Here is a 27,433-nt window from a genome sequence, read left to right as displayed (position 1 = left end):
TGGAGACTGTGGATGAGCCCATGGCTAAGATGCTCGAGGTCCTGGATTATCCATCTCCACCTAAGTCTTCTACCACGGTTCCTTTTCATGATACACTCAAGGAAGTGCTGATGAGGAATTGGGAGAAGCCTCTTTCATGCCCAACTGTCCCCAAAAATGCTGAGTCCCAGTATCGGATCTATGGGGAGCCCAGTTTCATCTGGACTCAGTTGCCTCATGATTCTGCGGTGGTGGATTCCGCTCTCAGAAGGGCTGTGGGAACACAGAACCTTGGATTCTTTTGGGAGAAAGGCGTATCAGGTTGGCATGCTCGCGTCCAAAATTCAATCGTACCAGCTCTACACGAGCATTCATTTGCGGAACTCAGTGAGGCAGCTTGAGAGCTTGGTTGATGCGCTCCCGCCGGAGCAGGCTGAGCCTTTTCGCCAAGTGGTCAGGCAGCAGAAGGCGTGTCGCAAATTCCTGTCCAGGGGTATTTACGATACTTGTGATGTGACATCCAGATTCTCTGCTATGGATATAGTGATGCGCAGACTCTCATGGCTGCGTGCCTCTAACCTGGAGGAACGAACTAGGCAGAAGATTGCGGATATCCCTTGCCGGGGGGATCGTCTTTTTGGTGAGAGGGTTTGAAGAGTGATTGATCATCTCTATCAGCGTGATAACGCTATGAACTCTCTCTCCCGCCGGGCGCCTTCTGCATCTACTTCCACATCTAAGAAGTTTTTTAGAGAGGAGAAGTGCTCCCTACGCCTCTAGGGGCCATCGGTACACTCCTGTTTCTCGACAGCTGGTTCAGGCTCTGCCCCAGCGCGCTCGTTCTCGTCAACAGCGTGCGCCAAAGCAGACCCCTGCAGCTCCCCAGCAAAAACCAGGGATGGGTTTCTGACAGGCTCCAGTTGAGCATAGCCACCATAAACGTGTCCGTGCCGGGCGATCTGCCGGTCGAAGGGAGGTTTAAAATTTCAAAGGTGGCCTCTCATAACCTCCGACCGGTGGGTTCTTCAAATAGTCCGGTTAGGATACACCCTCAATCTGGAATTCAAACCTCCAGATTACCCACCGAGAGCTCAGTCCTTCAGCTCTTAGCACAGGCAAGTACTTGCAGAGGAACTCCCCGCTCTTCTCAGCGCCAATGCGGTCGAGCCCGTTCCACCAGGGCAGGAAGGGCTGGGATTCTATTCCAGGTACTTCCTTGTGCAAAAGAAAACAGGGGGGATGCGTCCCATCCTAAACCTAAAGGGCCTGAACAAATATCTGATCCGAGAAAAGTTCAGGATGATTTCCCTGGGCACCCTTCTTCCCATGATTCAGGAAAACGATTGGCTATGCTCTCTGGACTTAGATGCTTACACTCACATCTCGATACTTCCAGCTCACAGGAAGTATCTGCGGTTTCGGCTGGGAATGCAGCACTTTCAGTACTGTGTGCTGCCTTTTGGCTTGGCGTCTGCGCCCAGGGTATTTACCAATTGCCTGACAGTTGTTGCAGCGTCACTATGCAGACTGGGAGTGCACGTGTTCCCTTATCTCGACGATTGGCTGGTGAAGAGCACCTCCCAGGCAGGAGCTTTACAGTCCATGCGGATGACTATTCAAGTGCTAGAGCTACTAGGGTTTGTAATCAATTACCCAAAGTCCCATCTAATCCCAGTTCAAAAATAGGAATTCATAGGGGCTCTGTTGTGCATGAAGACAGCTTGTGCCTATCTTCCTGAGACAAGAGTGGACAACCTTCTGTCTCTGGTCTTCAGGGTTCAAGCGTCTCAGCAGATCACAGCTCGACAGATGTTGAGACTTCTGGGACACATGGCTTCCACAGTTCATGTAACTCCCATGGCATGCCTACACATGAGATCAGCTCAGTGGACCCTAGCTTCCCAGTGGTTTCAAGCTACAGGGGATCTACAGGATGTGATCCAGCTGTCCACTGACTTTCGGAATTCCTTTCAGTGGTGGACAGTTTGATCCAATGTGGTTTGGGGTGCCCATTGCAAATCCCTCAGCCACAAAAAGTGCTGACGATGGATGCATCCCTCCTAGGGTGGGGAGCACATGTAGATGGGCTTCATACTCAAGGAGCTTGGTCCCTTCAGGAAAAGTGTCTTCAGATCAACCTCCTGGAGTTGCGAGCGATTGGGAATGCTCTAAAGGCTTTCAGAGATCGGCTGTCCAATCAAATTATTCAAATTCACACAGACAACCAGGTTGCCATGTACTACATCAACAAACAGGGGGGACACCGGATCTCACCCTCTGTGTCAGGAAGCCGTCCAGATGTGGCTTTGGGCTCGCCAATATGGCATGTTTCTCCAAGCCATTTATCTAGCAGGCTTAAACAACTGTCTGACCGACAGACTGAGCAAGATAATGCAACCTCACGAGTGGTCGTTGAACATGACTGTACCTCGAAAGATCTTCCAAGAGTGGGGCACCCCCTCGGTGCATCTTTTTGCCACTCAATTCAATCACAAGGTCCCAAAGTTCTGCTCCAGACTACAGGCCCATGGCAGGCTAGAGTCGGATGCCTTTCTTCTTCATTGGGGGACAGGCCTTCTGTACGCGTATCCTCCCATACCTCTGGTGGGGAAGACTTTGCTGAAACTCAAGCAAGACCGTTTTGGCCCTGTCAGATCTGGTTCCCTCTTCTTCTGGAGTTATCTTCCAAAGAACAGTGGTGATTGGAGTGTTTTCCAACCCTCATTACTCAGAACGAGGGGGCGCTTCTACATCCCAGCCTCCAGTCTCTGGCTCTCACGGCCTGGATGTTGAGAGCTTAGAATTTGCCTCCTTGGGTCTTTCTGAGGGTGTCTCCTGAGTCTTGCTTGCTTCCAGGAAAGATTCCACTAAAAGGTGTTACTCCTTTAAATGGAAGAGTTTGCCGTCTGGTGTGACAGCAGGGCCCTAGATTCTATTTCTTGTCCTACACAGACCTTGCTTGAATACCTTCTGCACCTATCAGAGTCTGGTCTTAAGACCAACTCAGTAAGGGTTCACCTTAGTGCGATTAGTGCTTATCATCGTCGTGTAGAAGGTAAGCCCATCTCTGGGACAGCCTTTAGGTTTGTTCGCTTCATGAGAGGTTTGCTTTTGTCAAAGCCCCCCAATCAAACCTCCACCAGTGTCATGGGATCTCAATGTCATTCTCACCCAGATGATGAAAGCTCCTTTTGAGCCGCTTGATTCCTGCCATCTGAAGTATTTGACCTGGAAGGTCATTTTCTTGGTGGCTGTTACTTCAGCTCGTAGGGGGTCAGTGAGCTTCAGGCTTTGGTAGTTCATGCACCTTATCTTAAATTTCATCAACAGAGTAGTCCTCCGCACACACCCTAAGTTCCTGCCGAAGGTGGTGTCAGAGTTCCATCTGAATCAGTCTATTGTCTTGCCAACATTCTTCCCCCGTCCTCATACCCGCCCTGGCGAAAGCAAGCTGCACACTTTGGACTGCAAAAGAGCATTGGCCTTTTGCATGGAGTGGACAAGCCCCTACAGACAGTCCGCCCAGTTGTTTATTTCTTTTAATCCCAACAAGAGGGGAGTTGCTGTCAGGAAACGCACCATATCTAATAGGCTAGCAGATTGCATTTCCTTCACTTACGCCCAAGCTGGGCTGACTTTAGAGGGCCATGTAACGGCTCATAATGTTAGAGCCATGGCTGCGCCAGTGGCTCATCTGAGGTCAGCCACTATTGAAGAGATCTGCAAGGCTTCGACGTGGTCATCAGTCCACACATTCACATCTCACTAATGCCTTCAGCAGGATAGCCGACTCGACAGTCGGTTTGGGCAGTCGGTGCTACAGAATCTGTTTGGGGTTTAGAATCCAACTCCAACCCCCCTAGGCCCATTTTTATTCTGTTCCAGGCTGCACTCCCAGTTAGTTGTTTCTTGTTTCAGGTCAATCTATGTTATGTCCTCGCCATTGCGAGGCCCAATTGACCACTGTTTATTGTTTTGAGTGAGCCTGGGGGCTAGTGTTAACCCACACGTGAGAATATCAGCCTGCTTGTCCTCGGAGAAAGTGAAGTTTTTTACCTGAAGCAGGTATTCTCCGAGGACAGCATGCTGGATATTCTCACAAACTCTCCCACCTCCTCTTTGGAGTTGTATTTCTATCCATTGGATTCAACTGAGGAGCGTGACCGAGCGACGGGCGGGAAACTACGTGCGCTCATGCGCAGTACGAACGCCATGCGCGATGGAACACTCCAGAAGAGACTTCTACAGATTTTTGCTGAAAATCCTCTGGGGCCGACATGACGTCACCCACACATGAGAATATCCAGCCTGCTGTCCTCGGAGAATACCTGCTTCCGGTAAGAAACTTTGCTTTTCTTTCCTCTAATTTTCTTGACATCTTATGTACATTAATGGTAATACTCTGTTCATCCCATTTCGTTAATGACGATTGTCATTGCGGCATAATGTAAGCCAGATTGAGCTTCAAAGAGGTGGGAAAATGTGGGATACAAATGCAGTAAATAAATAAATAAAATTGTGAGACTTGTAGGACCTTTACAGGGTGACATCATTAAGTTAAGCTAATAGTTCTCAGTCAACATCTACTGGCAGGAGAACTTATATCCATATATCTGGAGTGGTCTGGGGGGACTCAAGGAAAGAAACTTTTAGCATTTAAGATCTAATTTATTAGTTTTCCTTTTGAGGTAGTGTTGCTGCAGGAATTATGAACTTATGTTCTTTCTTTCCAGGTACAAAAGGGGGTTACAATCAGTCTGGAAGTACATACAGTCAGCCCCAACCCCAGCCTCAGCCCCAGCCTCAATCCCAGCCCCAGCGACAGGTCACACCTATTAAGCCTGTGCAAACTACAAGTTCCACGTCATCAAGTTACAATGTGTATCCAGCAGTGACAACTGCACAGCAGAATTCTTCTGCAGCCTCAGTTTCTTCTTACACTTCCAATTCCTCCTATAGCTCCACTCCCGCATCCTACTCAGGTAAGGAAACCATCTTGGAAGTGAACAAGCTAGAATTCCTTTTGCATTCTGTATCTTGCAAACATTTTTCTTTTCTTGTGCCTCCCAGGGTCAAGTTACTCTGGTTATGATGTCACAGCTTACTCGACAGCCAGCACATATTACCATCAGCCACAGCAACAGCAGCAGCAACAGCAGCCACAACAACAGCAGCAGCAACAGCAGCAGCAGCAGCAGCAGCCACAACAACAGCAGCAGCAGCAGCAGCAGCAACCACCATCATCTACTGGGCAACAGAAGTCGGCTGCTGCTTCATCATGGAGCAGCACAGGGAATGGGACCAGCACTAGCACCACCCCTGGCAGTAGTTTCAACAAGAAACCACCATTTCCAAACAAGCAACTGAAACCAAAAGGGCCTCCAAAGCAACCTCAGCTTCACTACTGTGACATCTGCAAGATCAGCTGTGCTGGTCCCCAGGTCAGAAATCTTACCCGCTACATTCCATCTTTAGTGCTATACACTCTCAAAATGGTGCCTAAGTTAGTGTTCCTCCTTCTGTCCTTCCAGATATGCACACATGAGAAATCCTAGATGAAGCTTAAGAGAGAATGAGATTTGTGACTGAATAGCTAATTTTGAGCAATGAAATTAATTAAGATTAACAAAAATGGTAGATCAGGAGCCCCCCCCCCCCCAAACCTTTCAATTTGGGGAGCATACCAAAAATGTATCTAGCTTTAAAAAAGAACTTGCATAAGTGCTTAAAATATTTAGGTGAAAGTGAGGATGGTTTACTCACACCAGTTGGGTGTGACGTGCTGTAAAACAAATACAGGTGAAGTAATTCTTTATGAAGAAGTAAAACTGTATTTTCAGCCTGCTAGTGGATGAGCCATATGCATGTGCAAGGTGGGAATGAAGTGCTAGGAATCCTCATTACCAGAGTTCTGTTCACTAGTGGCCCTTGCTGTTGTGTATAATAAGTCACCTAGGTTGGGAGGATTCATAGGCACCTATTTTGAGACTAATTTAGAAAGATACATAAAGGCCTGTGTATGTGTGTGAGGGTTTTTGGGGGTTTTTTTCCCTTCTAAATTTTTATTTTTCTACAGCTTTTGTGATTAGGGATAAAATGTAGCCACATAAATTTACAGCAGCTTAAGAGCCAACAGAAATGTGCACATAGGGTATATATCTATATTTTTCTTAGCATTCTCACTAGACCAGTCTAGAACCTGTGGGTTATACCTGCCAACTAGTAGTTGGAGACAGGTAACAAAGTCCTGTGCCCTAAAAGGACACTGTGTAGCCTTAATCTTCAGTATTTCTATGCCTCTAGCAGATGGTGATGGGTAAACTGTGCAGATCCTAGGCTGGAGGAATAGGCCAAAATTGCCTCAGACCAGTGAGTTCTGACTATTCTTACAGAAGGTTACAAGTTGGAGTTCTGCCCGTTTGCTACTGTCTTCTTGTAGTCTTCTTTTTGAAAGGGAACAAGGAAGTTGAGGTTCAGGCTACCGTAGATTCTTTGCTGGTGCTTGGGGCCATTATTCCAGTTCCCCAGGCCAAACAGGGACAAGGCAGATAACTCTGTCTATTTCGTCTGGTCTTAAATCTCAAAGATCTAAATCACTGCCTCCGAGTGTCCCACTTTTGCATGGAAATGCTAAGAGCAGTCATAGACTTGCAGGTAGGAGAATTTATTTCTTGTTGCCTTCAATCTCAAGGACGCGTACTTGCATATACCCATATGGCTGCTGCCTCATAGGTTTCTACTGCTGTCACTTCCAGTTCAAGGCTTTGCCCTTCGGTTTCGCCACCGAACCAAGAACGTTTATCAAGGGTATGATGGTAATAACTGCCTTCCTTCAGCGCTAGGGAATCGGAGTTCACCCGTAACTCAATGACTGGCTAATGCGTACATTGTCCTATTCAGACAGCGTAGTGGTGACAGACAATTGTCCATCTTCTCTAGTCGTTCAATTGGGTGATCAATTTTGAGAAGAGCAGACTAACTGCATCGATGCTGGAGTATCCTAGATATTCTAGTCAACACAGCAAGGGAGAGGATCTTTCTCACAGAATGCAGGAGGTCGAAGCTGATTCAAAAGATTCATCTTCTCACTCAAGGCAGGTCCAGGGTCTGGGATTACATCCAGGTTTTGGGGTCAGTAACTGTGACATTGAGTGGTGCCATGAGCAAGGGCTCATATGAGGCCTTTACAAGAGTCTCTTCTCAAGCGCTGGTCTCCGGTGTCACAGAAGTATGACCTTCATCATCATCTGGACGCTGGTTGTCAGACAGACTATGCAGTCGTGGTTGTCTCCCATCATTTTGATTGTCTGAGCTCCCTTTCTGATAAAACAATGGGAGGTGGTGAGAACGGACACCAGCAAGTCAGGTTAAGGAGCTCATTACAAGTTCCATCTGGCACACTACACATGGATGGCACAGGAGTCTCAGTGGTCAATAAATCGATTGAAGCTCAAGGCAGTGCAGAATGCTTTGTACGACTTTGCCCCCTTTCTGGTGGGGACCCTGGTCCTAGTTTTCTCCGACAATGCGATGGTGGTGACTTGAATCAAAAAGCAAGGCGGGACCCCGGACTCGCAGCAGCCCGATGGCGTTGGAGGTGACTTCTGCTTGTCAGCAGCTCACATCACTAGGTCCTTGAATGTGTAGGTGGACTTACTCAGCAGGTATGCCTTGGACCCAGGAGAATGGGACTATCCAGTAGAGAGCCACTCAGTAGCGGGGATAGCGGGATTCCCACAGATACTGTGGGAATCTCGTGGGGATCCACTCCAGGTTTGCAGGGATGGACCCAGGTCCTGCGGGATCCCCGCGGAAGTGCCTTCTTGCCGCTGATCCACAGGGTGCCCTCTCGGCACATACCTCAAGGTCTGGTGGTCTAGTGGCTTCTTTGAGGTAGGAAAGAGCCCCACTCTTTCCTGCCCACTGCCGCTGATCCTCTCACTGTCTCCGCGTTTTTAAAATGGCTGCTGAGACTTCCAGCGATGGCCTAGCAAGACTTCTGATCCCTTCCCACCTGAAGAGAGACATAAATCTCCACCTGAGGGTCTCTTTCACCGTTTTCATCAAGGAGATGGCTTCTGCCATCCCATTTAAGTTAGAAATGCAGGAAGAGACCAGGGCAGAGATGTTATCTGTTATGGACTATGAGTCGCCTCCTGAAGGAAGGGGTCACAGTACCATTGCACCCTATCCTTAAAGGTGAACTGACTAATCTCCCCTCTCAGTGCAGATCTCAACTAAGAAGATGAATACGCAGTATCGTATCCAGAAGGCTCCCAGATTCAAGAGGGCACAACTGCCTCACCACTCTGGTTGTCAAATTTGCCCTCAAAATGAGCAGGAGCTCCAGGACTCCTGCCTCGGCACCCCTAGGTAGAGAGACTCGGACACTAGACTCGTTTGGAAGGAAAGCTTTTCAGGCCTTGATGCTTATTGTCCACATACAGTTCTACTAGCTCTATACGAGCCTTTAGTTGCAGTCTTTGCTACGCAGTATAGGAACAGTTGCAGAGGTTTGCCAGTTGGCCAGTAAGCAGCTGGAGTATAGAAAGTAGACTCTCATGGTTGCACGTCTCTGACCTAGAACCAGCAGTTCAGGAGGAGTTGGTGGACATTCCTTGCTGAGGAGACAAGCTGGAGGAGGTTCCTGACCTCATAGAGATGCATACTGATACCATCCAAACCTTGTCTCGGCAACCTCTTTCATCTCTGAGGGTTTCAAGTGGGCCTAGGCAGCGACCCTACTACTTTCAAAGGCATAGGTTTCCGCCACCTTCTCACTCTGCCCAGAACCCCCAGGCCCAGCGTTCTCAGCCTTGCCAGTCCCAGCCAGCTCCCCAGTCAAAGCAAGGGACAAGCTTTTGACTGGCTCCAGGAGAGCATAGCTGCATTAAAAGTAACTGCCCCGAACGGAGTACTGGGAGGAGGAGGCTGAATGTTTTCCAACACAGGTGACCCCTTGTAACCTCCAACTGGTGGGTTCTTTAAATAGTCCATCTCGGTTACGCTCTGCATTGACATCGAAGACCACCACATTGCCCACCGAGAGCATCGTTCATCAGCTCTTAACACGAGCAGGTACCTGTAGAAATCTCTGCCCTTCTACAGGCCAATACAATTGAACGCATACCACCAAGGGAAGAAGGGGAAGGAGGTACTTCCTTGTGCCCAAAGCCGGGAGGATTTCATCCTATCCTAGACCTGAGGGCCTTGAACAAATTTTTAGTCAAAAAAAAAAGTTCAGGATGATTTCCCTGGGCACCCTTCTTCCATGATTCAGGTAAAGGATTGGCTATGTTCTCTGGACTTCAAGTGGTCACCCCCAGCTAAAGCTAAAGACAAGATGTGACAGTAGAAAAGAAAGCAATGAAAACAACAATCTTAGCTAATCACTTCTTACCAACACAGCAGGAAGTGAGACTAAACAAAAAAAATAAACAGAAGACAAATGCCACTGAAATGTAGATGGAAAGCGATGACCACAAATGCTTGTAGTCTAAGCAATAAAGTTCATGACCTGCAAGCCCTGATGTTAGAGGCAGACTTAGACATTGTTGCATTGAGACATGGCTCAATGATTCCCATGGTTGGGATGCAAACATACAAGGCTATAATCTATTTAGGAAGGATAGAGATGGTCATAAAGGTGGAAGAGTAGCTCTGTATGTGAGAAATGGTATTGAAGTGACTGAAGTGACGGGCCTGGGGAAAGGAAGAAGCGATATGGATCACCTTAAAAAGAGATGATAGAACCTCTGTCCACATGGGTGTTGTCTATAAACCTCCGACACAGTAGGAGGAACTAGATAAAGATTTGGTTACAGATATCCAAAAGTTAGGGAAGAAAACAGAGGTGCTGTTGCTGGGAGATTTCAATCTGCCAGATGTGGATTGGAAAGTTCCATCTGTGGAATCGGAAAGAAGTAGAGAGATCGTGGATGTTTTTCAAAGTGCTCTACTCGGACAAATGGTGATGGAACCCACGAGGAAGGTAGCGATGCTGGATCTGGTGCTCACACATGGGGAAATTGTGTCAGATGTCCGAGTGGGTGCCCACCTGGGCAGCAATGACCATCAAACAGTTTGGTTTGATATAACAGCTGAAGTGGAGAGCAACTACTGAAAACTCAGAGTTCTGGATTTCAAGCATGCTGTCTTTAGTAAAATGGGGGAATACCTGAGGAAGGAGCTGATGGGTTGGGAGGACGTACGAGAAGTGAAAGGGCAGTGGTCCAGGTTGAAAGAAGCTATAAATATGTCCACAAACCTTTATGTAAGGAGAATAAAAGCAAGAGAAAAAGGAAACCGATATGGTTCTCCAAGCAAAGTGGCTGAGAAAGTAAAGGCTAAAGAGTTGGCATTCATAAAATACAGAAAACCTCAAGTAGAAGAACACGGAGAAATATCGTATGAAACTGAAAGAAGCCAAGAGAGAGATACGTCTGGCGAAAGCGCAAGTGGAAGAACAAATGACTAGAAATGTAAGGAGGGGTGACAAAAATTTCTTCAGGTATGTTAGTGAAAGGAGGAAGACTAAAAATGGAATTGTGAGACTGAAAGATGATGCGAACCACTGTGTGGATAATGATGAAGAAAAAGCAAATGTTCTAAACAAATACTTCTGTTATCACTGAAGAAAATCCTGGAGAAGGACCGCGGTTGACTGGCAAAAGTATATATGAGAATGGACCGGATATAGCACCGTTCATGGAAGAGAGTGTTTATGAACAACTTGAAAATCCAAAGGTGGACAAAGCCATGGGACCAGACGGGATCCATCCCAGGATATTGAGGGAGCTCAGATTCTAATTTATAAATCCTTGGAGACGGGGAGGTTCTGTGGGATTGAAGAAGAGCGGATGTGGTCCCTCTTCACAAAAGTGGTGATAGGGAAGAAGCTGAAAACTACAGGCCGGTAAGCCTCACTTCGGTTATTGGAAAAGTAATGGAAGCGATACTGAAGGAAAGGATAGTGAATTTCCTGGAATCCAGTAAGTTGCAAGATCTGAGACAACATGGTTTTACCAAAGGTAAATCGTGCCAAACGAATCTCATTGAATTTTTTGACTGGGTGACCAGAGGATTGAATTAAGGATGTGTGATAGATGTAATCTACTTAGATTTCAGCAAAGCCTTTGACATGGTTCCTCACATGAGGCTCTTGAATAAACTTATCAGGCTGAAGATAGGACACAACGTGGTGAACTGGATTAGGAACTGGTTGACGGACAGATGTTAGAGGGTGGTGGTTAATGGAATTCACTCAGATGAAGGAAAGGTGAGTAGTGGAGTACCTCAGGGATCGGTGCTGGGGCCGATTCTGTTCAATATATTTGTGAGTGACATTGCCAAAGTATTAGAAGGTAAAGTTTGCCTTTTCGCGGGTGATACCAAGATTTATAACAGAGTGGATACCTTGGAGGGACTGGAAAACATGTAAAAGGATCTGCAGAAGCTAGAAGAATGGTCTAATGTTTGGCAATTAAAATTCAATGCAAAGAAATGCAAAGTGATGCACTTAGGGAGTAGAAATCCATGGGAGACCTATGTGTTAGGCGGTGAGATTCTGATATGTACAGGCAGAGAGAGGGATCTTGGAGTGATAGTATCTGAGGATCTGAAGGCAACAAAACAGTTTGAGAAGGTGGTGGCTGTAACCAGAAGGATGCTAGGCTGTATAGAGAGATGTGTAACCAGCATTAGAAAGGAGATGTTGATGCCCCTGTACAAGTCGTTGGTGAGGCCCCACTTGGAGTATTGTGTTCAGTTTTGGAGGCCGTATCTTGCTAAGGATGTAAAAAGAATTGAAGTGGTGCAAAGAAAAGCTAAAAAATTGTGTTACAAGACATATAAGGAGAGGCTTGCTGACCTGAACATGTATACCCTGGAAGAAACGGGTGATATGATACAGTCGTTCAAATATATGAAAGGTATTAATCCACAAACAAATCTTTTTCGGAGACGGGAAGGCGTTAGAACTAAAGGACATGAAATGAGGTTGAAGGTGAGCAGACTCAAGAAAAATGTCAGTGTATTTTTTTCACGGAGAGAGTGGTGAATACTTGGAATGCCCTCCTGAGGGAGGTGGTGGAGATGAAAACGGTAACGAAATTCAAAAATGCGTAGGATAAACATAAAGGAATCATGTTCAGAAGGAATGGATCCTCAGAAGCTTAGCGAAGATTGGGTGGCAGCACTGGTGGTTGGGAGACGGGGCTAGTGCTGGGCAGACTTCTACGGTCTATACCCCAAAAATGGCAAGGATAAATCAAGGTCAGGTATATATATATAAAGTTTTCACATATGAATTTATCTTGTTGGGCAGACTGGATGGACCGTACATGTCTTTATCTGCCGTCATCTACTATGCCTATACCCATATTGGGAATATCTCAGGAAGTATCTCGGATTCCGAATAGGGAAACACAACTACCAGTATTGCGTTCTGCCATTTGACCTCACGTCAGCTCCTAGGGTATTCACCAAGTGTGAAGCGGTAGTTGCAGCATATTTGTGCATACTGAGAGTATGTGTGTTTCCCTATTTGGATGATTGGCTAGTCAAGAGCATTACAGGAGGGAGTGACAAAGTCAATGCGCCTAACTATTCAGGTGTTGGAGTTACTAGAATTCTTCATAAAGTATAAACTACCCCGTCCCACCTTCTCCCGGTCCAATGATTGGAGTACATAGGAGCCTTGCTTGATACATTGCAGACTCAGGCTTTTCTCCCATAAGCGAGAGCAGAGACTTTAATAGCTCTTGTCTCACAGGTCCAAAGCAGCAAACAGGTCACAGCTCGGCAAATGTTGACTCATGGGCCACGTGGCCTCAACAGTTCATGTCGCTCCCTTGGCACGTTTCCATTTAAGAGAGTAGTGTCAGGCAGCTGGAAATCTTAACAGATGTAATCCAGATTCCACCAGAGTTGACTCATACCCTTCTCTTGTGTACAGTTCAAACAAATTTGACTATGAGGCTACCATTCCAACCTGAGACAGTGCTAACAATGGATGCATCCAACTTGGAATGGGGAGCTCATGTGGATGAGCTTCACACCCAAGGAACTTGATCTGCTCAGGAAACAGATCTCCATATCAACCTCCTCAAGATGAGGGCCGTTTGGAACACTCTAAAGGCTTTCAGAGATTGGCTATAGAACCGAATTATTCTCATTCAAATGCACAATCGGGTTGCAATGTTCTGTATAAACAGGGAGGTTACAGGATCCTACCCCTTGAGGCATATTTTCAAAGCACTTAGCCTTCCAAAGTTCCATAGAAACCTATGGAACTTTGGAAGGCTAAGTGCTTTGAAAATGAGCCCCCTTGTGTCAGGAAGCAGTGGGCCCTCCTTCACAGAATGATCATCTGAACCACATACCTACCAGGAAAGAACAACTGCCTGGCAGACAGACTAAGCAGGGTTTTGCAACCACATGAAATGTTTCTCAGCATGGGCGTAGCTTGCAAGTTCTTACGAGAGTGGGGCACCTCTTCTGATGTTTTTACCACTTACCTCAACAGCAAAGTGCCCCAGTTCTGTAGGCTCAGATCACACGGCAGACTAATCATATATCTTTCTCCTTCATTGGGGGAAGGGTATTGTATGCATATCCTCAGTACTTCTCATAGAGAATACTTTGCTGAAACTGAAGCAAGACAAGGGAACTATGATCCTAATTGCAACTTACTGGCCAAAGCAGATCTGGAATTGGCCTCCGAAGATCTGTAGAGATGGAAGTAACTTCTGACCCTTACGCAGGATCCCTTCTGCATCCCAACCTTCAATCCCCTGGCCCTCGTAGCTTGGATATTAAGAGCATAGAATTTGAATCCTTAGATTTGCCAGAGGGTGTGTCTTGCATATTGCTAGCTTCCATGAAAGACTGTGCTGAAAGGTGGTACAAATTTAAGTGGAGGAGGTTTGCTGCCCAACACATACATTTCTGGAAAACCTCATGCACCTTCCTCAGTCAGGTTTGCAAACCAAATCTGTAATGGTTCATCTAAGTGCAGTTAGTGCTTATCACTGTGTAAGAGGTAAGCCCATCTCTGTACAGTAGTGCTGTCCGATTCAGCTAAAATATTCAGTACAATTCGATTCTTTCAAAAAAAATTGGTTTTTCGATTCGATTTAACTAGATTGAAATAGTGAGACCCACATGCAAATATATCACAAAGGTTAAAAAAAAAACAAAAAAACAAGAACGGGCAGCAGCAATTGAAGAACAGTGAAGAAAAATGGGAACAAACTAGAGTTTATAATTGCTGTTTCTACCAGATACAATAATTTGTGAAGGTGTTTTAGTGATATTCAATTTTTCTAGCCTTCCTTTCCCTCTCAGTGTCCCGCCCTCACGGAAAGAGGAAATTACATCAGAGGAAGGCGGGACACAGGCAAGATAAGCCTGCTGGTTTCACTGCTGCCACCGCAACTATAGGTAAAATAAAAGATTTAAACCCCCCAGGATGGCAGGAATGAAAGGAAGGTTGTTGGGGAGCTGAGGGTGGGCAGGTGGGATCCGAGAACTGCCTTCAGGTGAGCCGTCTGGGTTGTGGTAAGCATGGGTTGTGGCGCCATCCAGAGGGCGCTCCCCTGCCATGCTTACCACACTTACCAGGTTCCTTCTGCCCTGGAGGGAAGCAGCGACAGTGGCTTGGGTGACAGCGGGAGGGAGGGATGCATGGCTTGGGTGATAGCAGGCGAGAGGGAGGGAGGTGGGAAAATCCCGAATCGGGACTCCTGATTTTTTTCCCAAAACGAATCAAAGAATCGAATTGTCCAAAACGAATCGAAGAATCGATTTGAATCATGAATTGGACAGCACTACTGTACAGCCTCTGATTGCTCGCTTTAAGAGAGGTTTGCTATTGACAAAGCCCCCCTGTCAAATGTCCAACTGTGTCATGGGATCTGAACATTGTCTTCACCCAGCTGATGAAGGCTCCTTTTGAGCCACTTGATTCTTGTCATCTGGAAAGTTGTATTTTTGGTGGCGGTCACTTCAGCTAACAGAGTCAGTGTGCTTCAGGCCCTAAAAGCTGATCCAACTTACACTAAGTTTCACCACAATAGAGTAGTTCTCTACACTCACCATAAGTTCCTTCCTAAGGTAGTGTTGGAGTTCCATCTTAATCAGTCAGTTGTTCAACATTTTTCCTAAAATCACATACCCATCTTGAGAGTGTACTGTATATCTTGCAAGCGAGCCTTAGCCTTCTATCTGGAGCAGACTAAAGCCCGTAGTCAGTCCACCCAACTGCTTGTTTTTTTTATTTTTTTATTATTATTACCTAAACAGGATGGGAGTAGCCATTGGCAAATGCACTAGCAGATTACATCTTCTTTACTTTATGCCCAGGCTGGGCTGACTGGAGGGTCATGTCATGACTCATAATGTCAGAGCAATGGCTACATAAATAACCCACTTGAGTTCAGCCTCCATAGAGGAAATTTGCAAAACTGTGACGTGGTCATCTGTCCATACATTCACAACTCATTACTGTCTTGAGCAGGATATCTGATGTGCTGGTTTGGGCAGGCAGTCCTGAAGAATTTGTTGGTGTCTAGAATCCAGCTCCACCCCGCTAGGCCCAGTTTTCTTTGGTTCCAAGTTGCAGCTTCACTATGTGAATAGTTTCAGGTTAATTGACTTTCAGGCTTTGACGCTTTGAGTCCCTATTATCCTAGCATTGTTGTTTTTAGTGAGCCTGGTAGTTAGGGTTCCCAGCTGTGAGAGTACAACTGGCCTGTTTGTCCTCAGAGAAAGTGAAGTACTCGCCTGTAGCAGATGTTCTCTGAGGACAACAGGCCAAGTATTCTCACATACCCTCTCACCTTCCCTTGGAGTTGTATTCTTTAGCTATTTTACATGACTGAGGGACTCATGTGTCAGGTGGGAAGACTGTATGGGATGCTGTTAGAAAATTCTATATTAATCTCGCTAGTCATTTACATCGGGCTCCATCAGATGATGTGAGCCAGCTGTGAAAATATTTGGCCTGCTGTCCTGAGAGAACACCTTCTAAAGGTGAGTAACTTCGCAATATCTGAAAGAAGAGGGAGAGTGAGTTTCCACAGCAGTGTTAAAGAAATACTGAAGATTTAGGCATACACTGTGCTTTTATAAGGCAGAGCTGACAAGACTTTTTTCAGTTTCTGCTGGTTGACTGGCATAACCCACAGATTCTGGACTGGTCTGGTGAGATTCAAGGAAAGAAAATTAGCAGGTAAGATCTAACTTCTCCACAACCTACATGCATATGTTGTGACTCTGCGCATGTTCCCACAAACTCCTCTGACATGCCAACCCTCGGGTCGAATAAAAGTGTACCCATTCTTGTCATTACACATACTTTTAACGCAGAATTTATAATCAGGTTTCCTTGTCATCAAGCAGATGAAGCCATTACGTATGGGTTATGTCCATCAACCAGCAGGGGAGAAAGAGAGTACTCAAACTTTCACAGTGCCCTCTTGGCCAGCTAGCTCCACTGCCTCTTCAGTATTCTCTATCTCCCCTAGCAGGGTGGCTGCAGCTTGTTCGAGCTCCAGAAAAATCTGCCGGGAGGTGGTTCCTGGCTTGCCAGTTGTTAACCGGGGTGTTGGAGGCTATAGCAGCTTCACTTTAAAGGCACATAGGTTAGCCCTTTCCCTGCCTTACCCATACCTCTGTGGATGTGGACATATTGCCTTGCTTTCCCTGTCCTTTCCCACCAACAGTGGATGCAGGCATATAGGTTCGCCCTTTCCCTGCCTTTCCCACTCATCTGAGCCTCCGGAGTCTTCAATACCTCTGCTTTCCTCACAGCTTTAAAAAAAAAAAAAAAAGAACAGAGGTTTTTGACCTGGTTTTCAGCAGGATCGTAGTTGTACACTAGATCCTTTGAGGTAAGAGTGTTTTCCAACTCCTCCGGGGTGGGCCCGCGATCGGGGCGATTTTGGCGCGAAACCGCCATTTTGGATTTTACCGCCGTTTTTCGGCGATGGCTGCGGACAATGTAAAGCGCTGTTCCACTTGTGGCAAGCGCAAATCAGCAGCAGGGCTCTGTAAATCGTGCTGTACTGGCGTAGGAGCCGGCCTGAGCATGGCGAGCGATGTTTCTTCCCGCTCTGAGCTGGCAGCGGGCGCCATTTTGCTTACACCGCATGGCGCGGCCTCCGTGGACACGGAGAGACCTGAGCCGGGTGGGGCACCTCGAGATGAGGTTATTTCAGGAGTGGCTGGCACCGGACAGGATTTGGGTGCCCAGGGTGAGATTTTCTCCCCGGATTTTGTGCTTTTGCTGCATAAAGCATACATGATGAAAAGAGCCCTTCCTCAGGGGTCACCTGAGGCTCCTCTGATTGCCCCCCCCCCCCCCCCGATGGATTCTGGCCTGGGACTGCCCAGTGAGGCTTTTTTCCCGGATGCTTGGCCTAAAGATAAGCGCAGAAGGGTTAATTCCCCTTCAGATTGTGGTGCACCTTTTTCCCCCCCGTGGTCGGGGTGTGAGGATTCGGAGGACTCTGACAGACGTTCTTGGTCTGAGGAACCAGAGTCAGGTGCGGATTTACCACGGGACCTGGATGATCCCTCCGCGGTGAGGATTTTCCACCATGATGAGCTGCTAGCGCTTATTTCAGATACCCTGCAGGCCCTCTCGATTGAAGATCCTGACAGTGGCATGGCCTCCTCGGGTAATCCCAGGATGGCTAGTACCAAGAAAGCTGCTCGGGCCTTCCCTTTGCATGACTCCATCCTAGAGCTTGTTTCGGCTCAGTGGGCTGACCCCGAGGGACCTTTGAGAGTTTCCAGGGCTATGGGGCAGTTATACCTTCTGCGTGAGGGGCATTTGGCTCGTTTTCAAATGCCTTCAGTGGATGCCCTAGTCACTGCGGTGACAAAGAGAACTACCCTCCCTGTTGAAGGAGGTGTTGCCCTGAAGGATGTTCAAGACCGTAGGCTGGAAACAGCATTGAAACGGTCCTTTGAAATTGCAGGTCTCACTGTTCGGGCGTCTGCATGCAGCTGTTATGCTGTTAGAGCCTGCCTAGCTTGGCTGCAACAGGCAGTGGCTCAGCCCGGAGATGGAGCGGAGCCCTTCTTGGATGTGGCTCCGCGGATGGAGGTGACCTTGTCCTTTCTGGCTGATGCCCTTTATGACCTTGTCAGAGCTTCGGCTAAACAAATGGCAGTAGCAGTGGCGGCTCGCCGTCGTCTGTGGCTACGACACTGGGCAGCGGACATGGCCTCTAAGCAAAGGTTGGTGAAGTTGCCTTTTCAAGGACTTCTCCTATTTGGTGAGGAGTTTGGAGAAAATTGTGAAAGGCCTGGGTGATCCTAAACCCCAGCGCTTGCCCGAAGATAGGCAGAGGCCTTCCTCTAAGGGCCAGGCGGTCCACTCCTCGTACAGACCTCGCTTCCGTGAAGCTAGAAGGTACCGCCCGGGGCGTTCTGCTGGGTTCACTTCACGTGCCCGTGGTCAGCAGAGGAACTCCTTTCGCTCGGACAAGCGTTCCGCAGCCGGTGGCTCAAGACCAGGAGTTCAGGGGCGACCCTCTCAATGATGGTGCGCCGGCCCTCTCCTCGATGCCTGTCATCGGAGGACGGCTTTCCCTCTTTGCCGAGGAGTGGGCCAAGATTTCCTCAGATCAGTGGGTTCTGGACCTGATCGGAGATGGATACAGAATAGAATTCAACGCCCCAGTAAGAGACTTGTTTACATAAGTACATAAGTAGTGCCATACTGGGAAAGACCAAAGGTCCATCTAGCCCAGCATCCTGTCACCGACAGTGGCCAATCCAGGTCAAGGGCACCTGGCACGCTTCCCAAACGTAAAAACATTCCAGACAAGTTATACCTAAAAATGCGGAATTTTTCCAAGTCCATTTAATAGCGGTCTATGGACTTGTCCTTTAGGAATCTATCTAACCCCTTTTTGAACTCCGTCAAGCTAACCGCCCGTACCACGTTCTCCGGCAACGAATTCCAGAGTCTAATTACACGTTGGGTGAAGAAAAATTTTCTCCGATTCGTTTTAAATTTACCACACTGTAGCTTCAACTCATGCCCTCTAGTCCTAGTATTTTTGGATAGCGTGAACAGTCGCTTCACATCCACCCGATCCATTCCACTCATTATTTTATACACTTCTATCATATCTCCCCTCAGCCGTCTCTTCTCCAAGCTGAAAAGCCCTAGCCTTCTCAGCCTCTCTTCGTAGGAAAGTCGTCCCATCCCCACTATCATTTTCGTCGCCCTTCGCTGTACCTTTTCCAATTCTACTATATCTTTTTTGAGATACGGAGACCAGTACTGAACACAATACTCCAGGTGCGGTCGCACCATGGAGCGATACAACGGCATTATAACATCCGCACACCTGGACTCCATGCCCTTCCTAATAACACCCAACATTCTATTCGCTTTCCTAGCCGCAGCAGCACACTGAGCAGAAGGTTTCAGCGTATCATCGACGACGACACCCAGATCCCTTTCTTGATCCGTAACTCCTAACGCGGAACCTTGCAAGATGTAGCTATAATTCGGGTTCCTCTTACCCACATGCATCACTTTGCACTTGTCAACATTGAACTTCATCTGCCACTTGCACGCCCATTCTCCCAGTCTCGCAAGGTCCTCCTGTAATCGTTCACATTCCTCCTGCGACTTGACGACCCTGAATAATTTTGTGTCATCGGCGAATTTAATTACCTCACTAGTTATTCCCATCTCTAGGTAATTTATAAATACATTAAAAAGCAACGGACCCAGCACAGACCCCTGCGGGACCCCACTAACTACCCTCCTCCACTGAGAATACTGGCCACGCAATCCTACTCTCTGCTTCCTATCTTTCAACCAGTTCTTAATCCATAATAATACCCTACCTCCGATTCCATGACTCTGCAATTTCTTCAGGAGTCTTTCGTGCGGCACTTTGTCAAACGCCTTCTGAAAATCCAGATATACAATATCAACCGGCTCCCCATTGTCCACATGTTTGCTTACCCCCTCAAAAAAATGCATTAGATTGGTGAGGCAAGACTTCCCTTCACTAAATCCGTGCTGACTTTGTCTCATCAGTCCATGTTTTTGTATATGCTCTGCAATTTTATTCTTAATAATAGCCTCCACCATCTTGCCCGGCACCGACGTCAGACTCACCGGTCTATAATTTCCCGGATCTCCTCTGGAACCCTTCTTAAAAATCGGAGTAACATTGGCTACCCTCCAGTCTTCCGGTACTAACCGATGCGGTTCTGCCGTCAAACGGGCGGCGGTGGAGGAGACTTTGCAAGGTCTGATTCAGTTAGGGGCTGTGACCCCGGTGCCTCCCGCCGAGCAAGCTGCGGCCGATACTCCATCTACTTTGTGGTGCCGCGAAAAGGTGGGTCCTTTCGCCCTATTCTGGACTTAAAAGAAGTGTACAAGTCCCTGAGAGTGCGGCATTTCCACATGGAATCCCTGCGCTCCGTCATTGCGGCGGTACAGCCAGGAGAGTTTCTCACGTCTAGACCTGAAAGAAGCTTACTTGCACATACCGATTTGGCCCCCGCACCAGAAGTTTCTGAGGTTTGCGGTGTTGGGAAAGCATTTCCAGTTCAGGGCCTTGCCTTTTGGCCTCGCCACAGCTCCCCAAACCTTTTCGAAGGTAATGGTGGTAGTAGCTGCTTTTCTCAGGCGAGAGGGTATCAGGGTTCACCCGTACCTAGACGACTGGCTCATCAGAGCAGACTCTGCAACAGAGAGCTTACAAGCTACAGCCAGAGTGGTCTCAATACTGCAATCTCTAGGCTGGGTCGTCAATATGGCCAAAAGTCACCTGACCCATTCACAATCTCTAGAATTTTTGGGGGCCAGGTTCGACACAGACTCGGGCTATGTGTTCCTACCCGAGCTAAGGCGGTGCAAGCTTCAGAATCAGGTCCGTCTGCTCCTGAGGATGCCCCGCCCGCGAGCTTGGGACATTGTCCAGCTGCTGGGATCGATGACAGCCACGATGGAAGTGGTACCCTGGGCGAGAGCGCACCTGAGACCTCTACAGTATTCCCTGCTCCGGAGATGGTCTCCTATTTCTCAGGATTACCAATGCAGACTTACTTGGCTCCCTGCGGCCCGACTCAGCATGGAGTGGTGGCTCTCGGACAGCATGCTGCGGCGTGGAATGCCGCTGACGCTCCCCGTTTGGTGCCTAGTGGTAACAGATGCCAGCCTGAAGGGCTGGGGCGCACATTGCAAGGGGAAGCATGCCCAGGGTCTATGGACACCGAGGAGTCGGAGTGGTCCATCAACCGCCTAGAGTTGAAAGCGGTGTTTCAGGCGCTTCTGGCCTTTCAAGTGACCCTGGAAGGATTGGCTGTCAGAGAGATGTCGGACAACACGACAACGGTGGCCTATATAAATCGACACAGCGGAACAAGGTGCAGAGCACTAGCCGCGCAGGCCAAACTGATTTGCCACTGGGCCGAGCTGCATCTTCAGTGTCTGTCGGCAGCTCATATTGCAGGTCAGAGCAATGTGCAGGCCGATTATCTGAGCAGGCATCAGATCGATCCAGCAGAATGGAATCTGGCAGACGAAGTATTCCTGCAGATCTGTGCCAAATGGGGCAAGCCCGTGATGGATCTAATGGCGACAAGTGCCAATACCAAAGTCTCGTGCTTCTTCAGCAGACGGAGAGATCCTCGCTCGGCGGGGTTGGATGCCTTGGCTCAACCCTGGCCTCCGGGTCTACTTTATGTGTTTCCCCCATGGCCCTTGATAGGGCGCCTGCTCTTGCGGATTCGGCTGCACCCAGGAGAAGTGTTCCTCATCGCCCCGGATTGGCCAAGGAGACCTTGGTATGCAGACCTCCGACAGATGCTCCTGGAGGCTCCTCTGCCGTTACCTCTGGTACCGAACCTGTTGACTCAGGGACCGGTAGCCATGGAGGACGCCGGCCGCTTTGGTCTTACGGCATGGCTGTTGAGAGGGCGCAATTGAGGGATAAAGGTTATTCCAATAAAGTTATTTCCACTCTCCTGCAAGCCCGCAAGCGGTCCACTTCCGTGGCTTATGCCAGGATTTGGTGCCTGTTTGAGTCTTGGTGTGCTTCCAGAGCCATTGCTCCAATGCGGGCTCCTGTCTCGCCGATTCTGGACTTTTTGCAGGAAGGTATACAAAAAGGCTTGGCCTATAATTCCCTGCGGGTGCAGGTAGCAGCGTTGGCCTCCCTTCGTGGTAAGGTGGAAGGCGTGTCTTTGGCTGCTCACCCAGATGTGGCACGGTTTCTTAGAGGGGTGCTTCGGCTCCGACCTCCAGTGCGAGCACCCTGTCCAGCTTGGAACCTGGGGCTAGTTTTGAAATCCCTGCAGGCATCTCCTTTTGAGCCGCTTCGGCGAGCATCGGAGAAAGATTTGACACTGAAGGCCGTTTTTCTGGTGGCCATTACCTCGGTGAGACGGGTGTCAGAGCTCCAGGCGCTGTCCTGTAGAGACCCATTTTTGCAATTTTCAGAGTCCGGAGTCACGGTTCGGACCGTGCCTTCCTTTATGCCTAAGGTGGTTTCAGCCTTTCACCTAAACCAGCCTATTTTCTTGCCCTCTTTTTCAGAGGAAGAGTTTCCAGAATCTTTTGGGCAGTTGCACCTTTTGGATGTGCACAGGACTCTGCTGCAGTATCTGCGAGTTACTAACTCTTTCAGGACTTCTGATCATCTGTTTGTTTTGCTATCCGGTTCTCGCAGATGGTCTCCAGCGTCTAAAGCCACTATTGCCCGCTGGCTCAAAGAAACTATCTTTTCAGCTTATCTGCTGGCCGGCAGGGTTCCGCCTGTAGCCTTTAAGGCGCATTCTACTAGAGCGATTTCTTCCTCTTGGGCTGAAACTGGAGCACTCTCTCTTCAAGAGATATGCAGTGCAGCAACATGGGCTTCTAAGCTCTCCTTTGCCCGACATAACAGGCTGGATGTGGCTGCCAGGAGGGATGCGCGTTTTGGTGCACAAGTGCTAGCGCGTGGTGTGGCTTGTTCCCACCCTATCTAGGGATTGCTTTGTTACATCCCATACGTAATGGCTTCATCTGCTTGATGACAAGGAAGGGAAAATTAGTTTCTTACCTTGGTAATTTTCTTTCCTTTAGTCATAGCAGATGATGCCATGAGCCCTCCCTGTATGATTGTCTGTATGCTGTGACTCTGTTTTTCAGGTTCTGTTCTAATTTCCTGAAGTTCCTTCCTTGGGAGAAAGTTGGAAAACAATCTTCAGGATTCATGTTCAGTTTAAATTTAGGAGGATGTGTTCATTCCCTCCAGCATGTTTTTTTTGGAGGATGTGTTGATTCTCCTCAGGAGGCGCGTGTGTTCCCCTCCAGTTCTATAAATAGGAGGATGAGTTCATTTCCTCCAGTGTGTTGGGAGGATGTGTGATTCCCTCCAGGAGGCGCGTGTGTTCCCCTCCACTTGTACAATAAGGAGGATGAGTTTATTCCCTCCAGGAGGATGTGCATTCCCTCCTTTATGAGTTCATGCCCTTGTGATGGGCCATCGTTCGCTGTGAGGAAAGCTCTTGTGATTCCCATTGCGGTTTGCCATACTGCTTTGGAAGCTTCAAATACTGAAGAGGCAGTGGAGCTAGCTGGCCAAGAGGGCACTGTGAAAGTTTGAGTGCTCTCTGTCTCCCCTGCTGGTTGATGGATATAACCCATACGTAATGACTTCATCTGCTATGACTAAAGGAAAGAAAATTACCAAGGTAAGAACCTAATTTTCCCATTTTCTCTATCCCTAGAGGGCTCACAATCCTAAGTTTTTGTACCTGGGGCAATGGAGGGTTAAGTGACTTGATCACATGGAGCTGCAGTGGGACTCAAACTCAGGTTGCAGGGTTTATGTGCAAACCCCTCCCCCCCCCCAAAAAAAAAAAAAAAAACTTTATAATTAGTGTTCTAAAATTCTGCACTTTAGATGCCTCTTCTGCCCAGGCTAACTGGGGATGCTGTGGAGGCAGTATTCACAACTCCCGAGTGAAATAATTTAGTCATTTTACACCACCACCACCTAGTGGCCACTTAGGGCTTCTGACTCCAGAATTCAGTAGGAATTTTTGGTGGATGGCCTTTGGATGAGGCATGCCAATGCAATGGACTGAGCTAAATGAGTTGGGATATAAATAGGCTATAAAATCCATGGATAGTTATGATAGATCCTAAATCATGGTTCTGACTAAGTTGGAAGCCAAAAGACGGGGAAAAAAGCCCTGCCATTCCCCCCCCCCCCCCCCCTTTAAAAACAATTGCTGTGTTAGTATTATATTGCCTCAGGTACAAACTTAGATTGTGAGCCCTCCTGGGACAGAGAAATATCCAGAGTACCTGAATGTAACTCACCTTAAGCTACTACTGAAAAAGGTAAGAGCAAAATCTAAATAAATAAATAAATATCCACGAAATTAAACAAACATTGCATCTGAGAAAATTATCACTGAGCCACCAAGCCAACCCAGACAGCTCTCTTTGAAGGTCTGATGTTTACAAATATACTTCATAGAATTGGGAAGCATTGTATGGATGTATTTCTCTCTACTTGTAGACTTATCGCGAACATTTAGAGGGACAGAAACACAAAAAGAAGGAAGCTGCCCTGAAGACAGGGAATCAGCTGACCACTGGCCCTCGTGGGATACCAAGCCAACTTCGCTGTGAGCTTTGCGATATTGCTTGCACAGGAGCAGATGCATACAGTGCACACATCCGTGGTGCAAAGCACCAGAAGGTAAAGGAAGATAGATAATGTAGCACACTGATAGCAGTAGCATGTAGTCAGCTTGAAGTAATCCAGGCCTGACTCCATGGACAGGGTCTTCTTATTTGATGAGCAAGAATTGTGTTATACTACATTTAAATATAACAGAAATGGCACACAAAAATGTCTGTGAAGAGCTTCTACTGTGGTAGATGTCACTTCCTTTCTGCTCCTAGCCTGCCAGACGATAGGACCTTGCCACATGCTTGTGAGGAGGGAAGAGAGCAAGTCATTAGCCACCTGTTGGATTTTAAGAATGGTTAGAATATACTGTTTGTTGGCTTAAGCAGTTGGATTTGTGGGAAGATTGAGAGGGCCTTGGAGATGGTGATCACACTTAGTAACAGAGGTAACTTTATAAATTCTGAGAAGGCGAATCAGAAAAGTGATTCAAATAATTAAAGTGGATATTGTTTGGTTGTATTAGTCAGCTGTACACTTAGCACTTGTGTTTGCACCATTGATTTTGCAATTACAAAGTACAGAATACATCTATCCCTTATTTCTGTAAACTTGTACTCACAACTTTATACTTGGTGTGCAAGTTATAGAATACTGTTACTTACGCATGTAACTTGATAAGTGAGCTGCAAACTGATGTTAACAGTCAATTCCTGGCTATAATTGGTTAAGTGGCTAATTGGCACCAGTTAGCAGTCATGTGCATATCTGTCCTAAGTCAGTATTCTGTAAACTGTGCAAAACCCAAAGCGCATAAGTGCAAGGGGTGTGTGGACCTGGGAGGGGCATGGGCAGGTCATGGGCATACCCAGCACTTGGGTGCAAAGGTTATAAAATACTAGCTTGTGCCTAACTGCTGGCAGTTGGGTGTGTAACTGTATTTACACCAGCCATTGAGCCAGCATATGTTCTGGCGCCTAAATTAAGGAGCATAACTGTGGACTTATGCTAGTATTCTGTAACAGCAATTGCGCAATATTCTATAACAGCAATTGCCAATATAGAAATTATGCTTAGCACGCATCATTGTTCATAAAATTTACGGAGATGCCCCATCCTACATGCTAGACCTTGTAGACCTCCCTCCCAGAAATGCTAAAAGATCTGCCCGCACATTTCTTAATCTACACTTCCCCAGCTGCAAAGGAGTAAAATACAAACTAACACATGCGACCAGCTTTTCCTACATGAGCACGCAGCTGTGGATTGCACTACCAACTAGCTTGAAAACAATTAACGAAATAACTAACTTTCACAAATCTCTGAAAACATGTCTCTTCAACAAAGCCTACCTCGAGAATCCGTAGCTTAATTATAACACTTCACCACTCCACCCCTCCTTGAATATCTTCTTTTTATAACTATTTGATTAGTTCTTTTTGTTGTCCTTGATCTTTTGTAACACCAATTGTATCTTTTACCCTGGAATGGCAATGCCATACTCTGTAAGCCACATTGAGCCTGCAAATAGGTGGGAGAATGTGGGATACAAGTGCAATAAATAATAATACCTAGCTTTAGGCGATCTATAGAGATTACCCCCATTATGTTTCAGTTTTTACAGGAAATGGGAAAGAGTAATGGACAAATCAGCCTCATATTCTTGGAACATTCAGGCTGCCATAGATAACTTATAATTTTTAGAACATTTATACAAATGTGCTAAAGCATAGTTTTTTAAGTCTGTTACAAATATACAACCCTAAACCAAGGCGCTATGGGGCAACCTACATGGAGTGGCTGATAACAACCTTTAATGCTCGTACTGGTCTATATCTGCCATCATCTGCTATGTTACTCTGTAATACAGTTAAAAAGCCATATGTTTCTGTTCATAAATGTTCTATTCCTTAGCGTCCCTCCGGACCGGACCAGGATTGGACTGATGGGTTGTGCTCGCCTACCAGCAGGTGGAGACTGAGAAAAAACTCTGACTCTAGAGAGCCAATAGGAGCCCTGGCCATGTGACCTTAGCCTCAGTATTTTCTCAGTCTCCCAGCAGGTAGGAAGTGAGCCCATTAGTCTCTCTCCTTTTCTCTTTAGATATTACAGATATTTGTGATAATTCTTCTGTGCCTGGAATCTTATTTAGAGGCTTGACAGGGTGTCCTTTCTCTTCTTTCTTTGACAGCCTCGGGGGTGTTAAACTCGGGTGTCTCGAGTCCACCCCCCTTCCTCCCCATCTCCCTGGCTTAGCAGGGAAGGGCCGTCCCTTTCTCTGGAAAGGTGTACCGTCTTTGGGAGAGGCAGCCACTTTTAACAGGTAGCTGCTTTAAAAGAATTAAATCAAATAAAAGGAAATTCAAAGAAGCAGCCTTTCTTTCCCCAGACTTCTAACGAGCAGGCAGCTCCAGTGTTTCATTATGATTGAGGGGTTATTAAAAAAAAAAAAAAAAAACAAACAGAAGAAAATAATTCAGTATCTGTGACTTTAAACAGCGATTTTTCTTGTCAGATTTAATTTCTTCCATTTTCTTGCGTTTTGGCGGCGGCAGTTTAAACAAATGAAAAAAAAAAAAAAAAAAGAAAGGTGCGAACCGCGTAAGCGCGGCCACCTGTTTTTTCCGATATGGCTTAAAAGTTCAAACAGCTGCTGTCGGTCAGCGTCGCGCAGTTCACGCAGACGGAACGTGTAAATTTTGCTCTCCCTTCAAGGTTTCTTCGGGTCCGGTGCTGCCTCCAGTTTTTTCGGGGCCTTTTTCGCCGGCTGTTGTTTCTTCGCCGTT

At 47.2% G+C, this 27,433-nt stretch overlaps 1 protein-coding gene across 2 annotated transcripts in view; it reads left to right on the top strand.

The window, feature by feature from the left end:
* Positions 1-27,433, top strand: part of ZFR2 (zinc finger RNA binding protein 2) — a 324,672-nt gene that overhangs the window by 115,073 nt on the left and 182,166 nt on the right. For both annotated transcript variants that reach the window (XM_030220048.1, XM_030220047.1), the window contains exons 4-6: positions 4,713-4,961; positions 5,050-5,420; positions 24,534-24,716. In XM_030220048.1, the coding sequence (XP_030075908.1) occupies positions 4,713-4,961; positions 5,050-5,420; positions 24,534-24,716 (803 nt within the window). The remainder of the gene's footprint in view (positions 1-4,712; positions 4,962-5,049; positions 5,421-24,533; positions 24,717-27,433) is intronic.

Source organism: Microcaecilia unicolor, chromosome 11 (assembly GCF_901765095.1).
Source record: "Microcaecilia unicolor chromosome 11, aMicUni1.1, whole genome shotgun sequence".
Lineage (NCBI taxonomy): Eukaryota > Metazoa > Chordata > Amphibia > Gymnophiona > Siphonopidae > Microcaecilia > Microcaecilia unicolor.
Note: the sequence above shows the minus strand (reverse complement) of the source record. Positions and strands in the feature narration are given on the sequence as shown.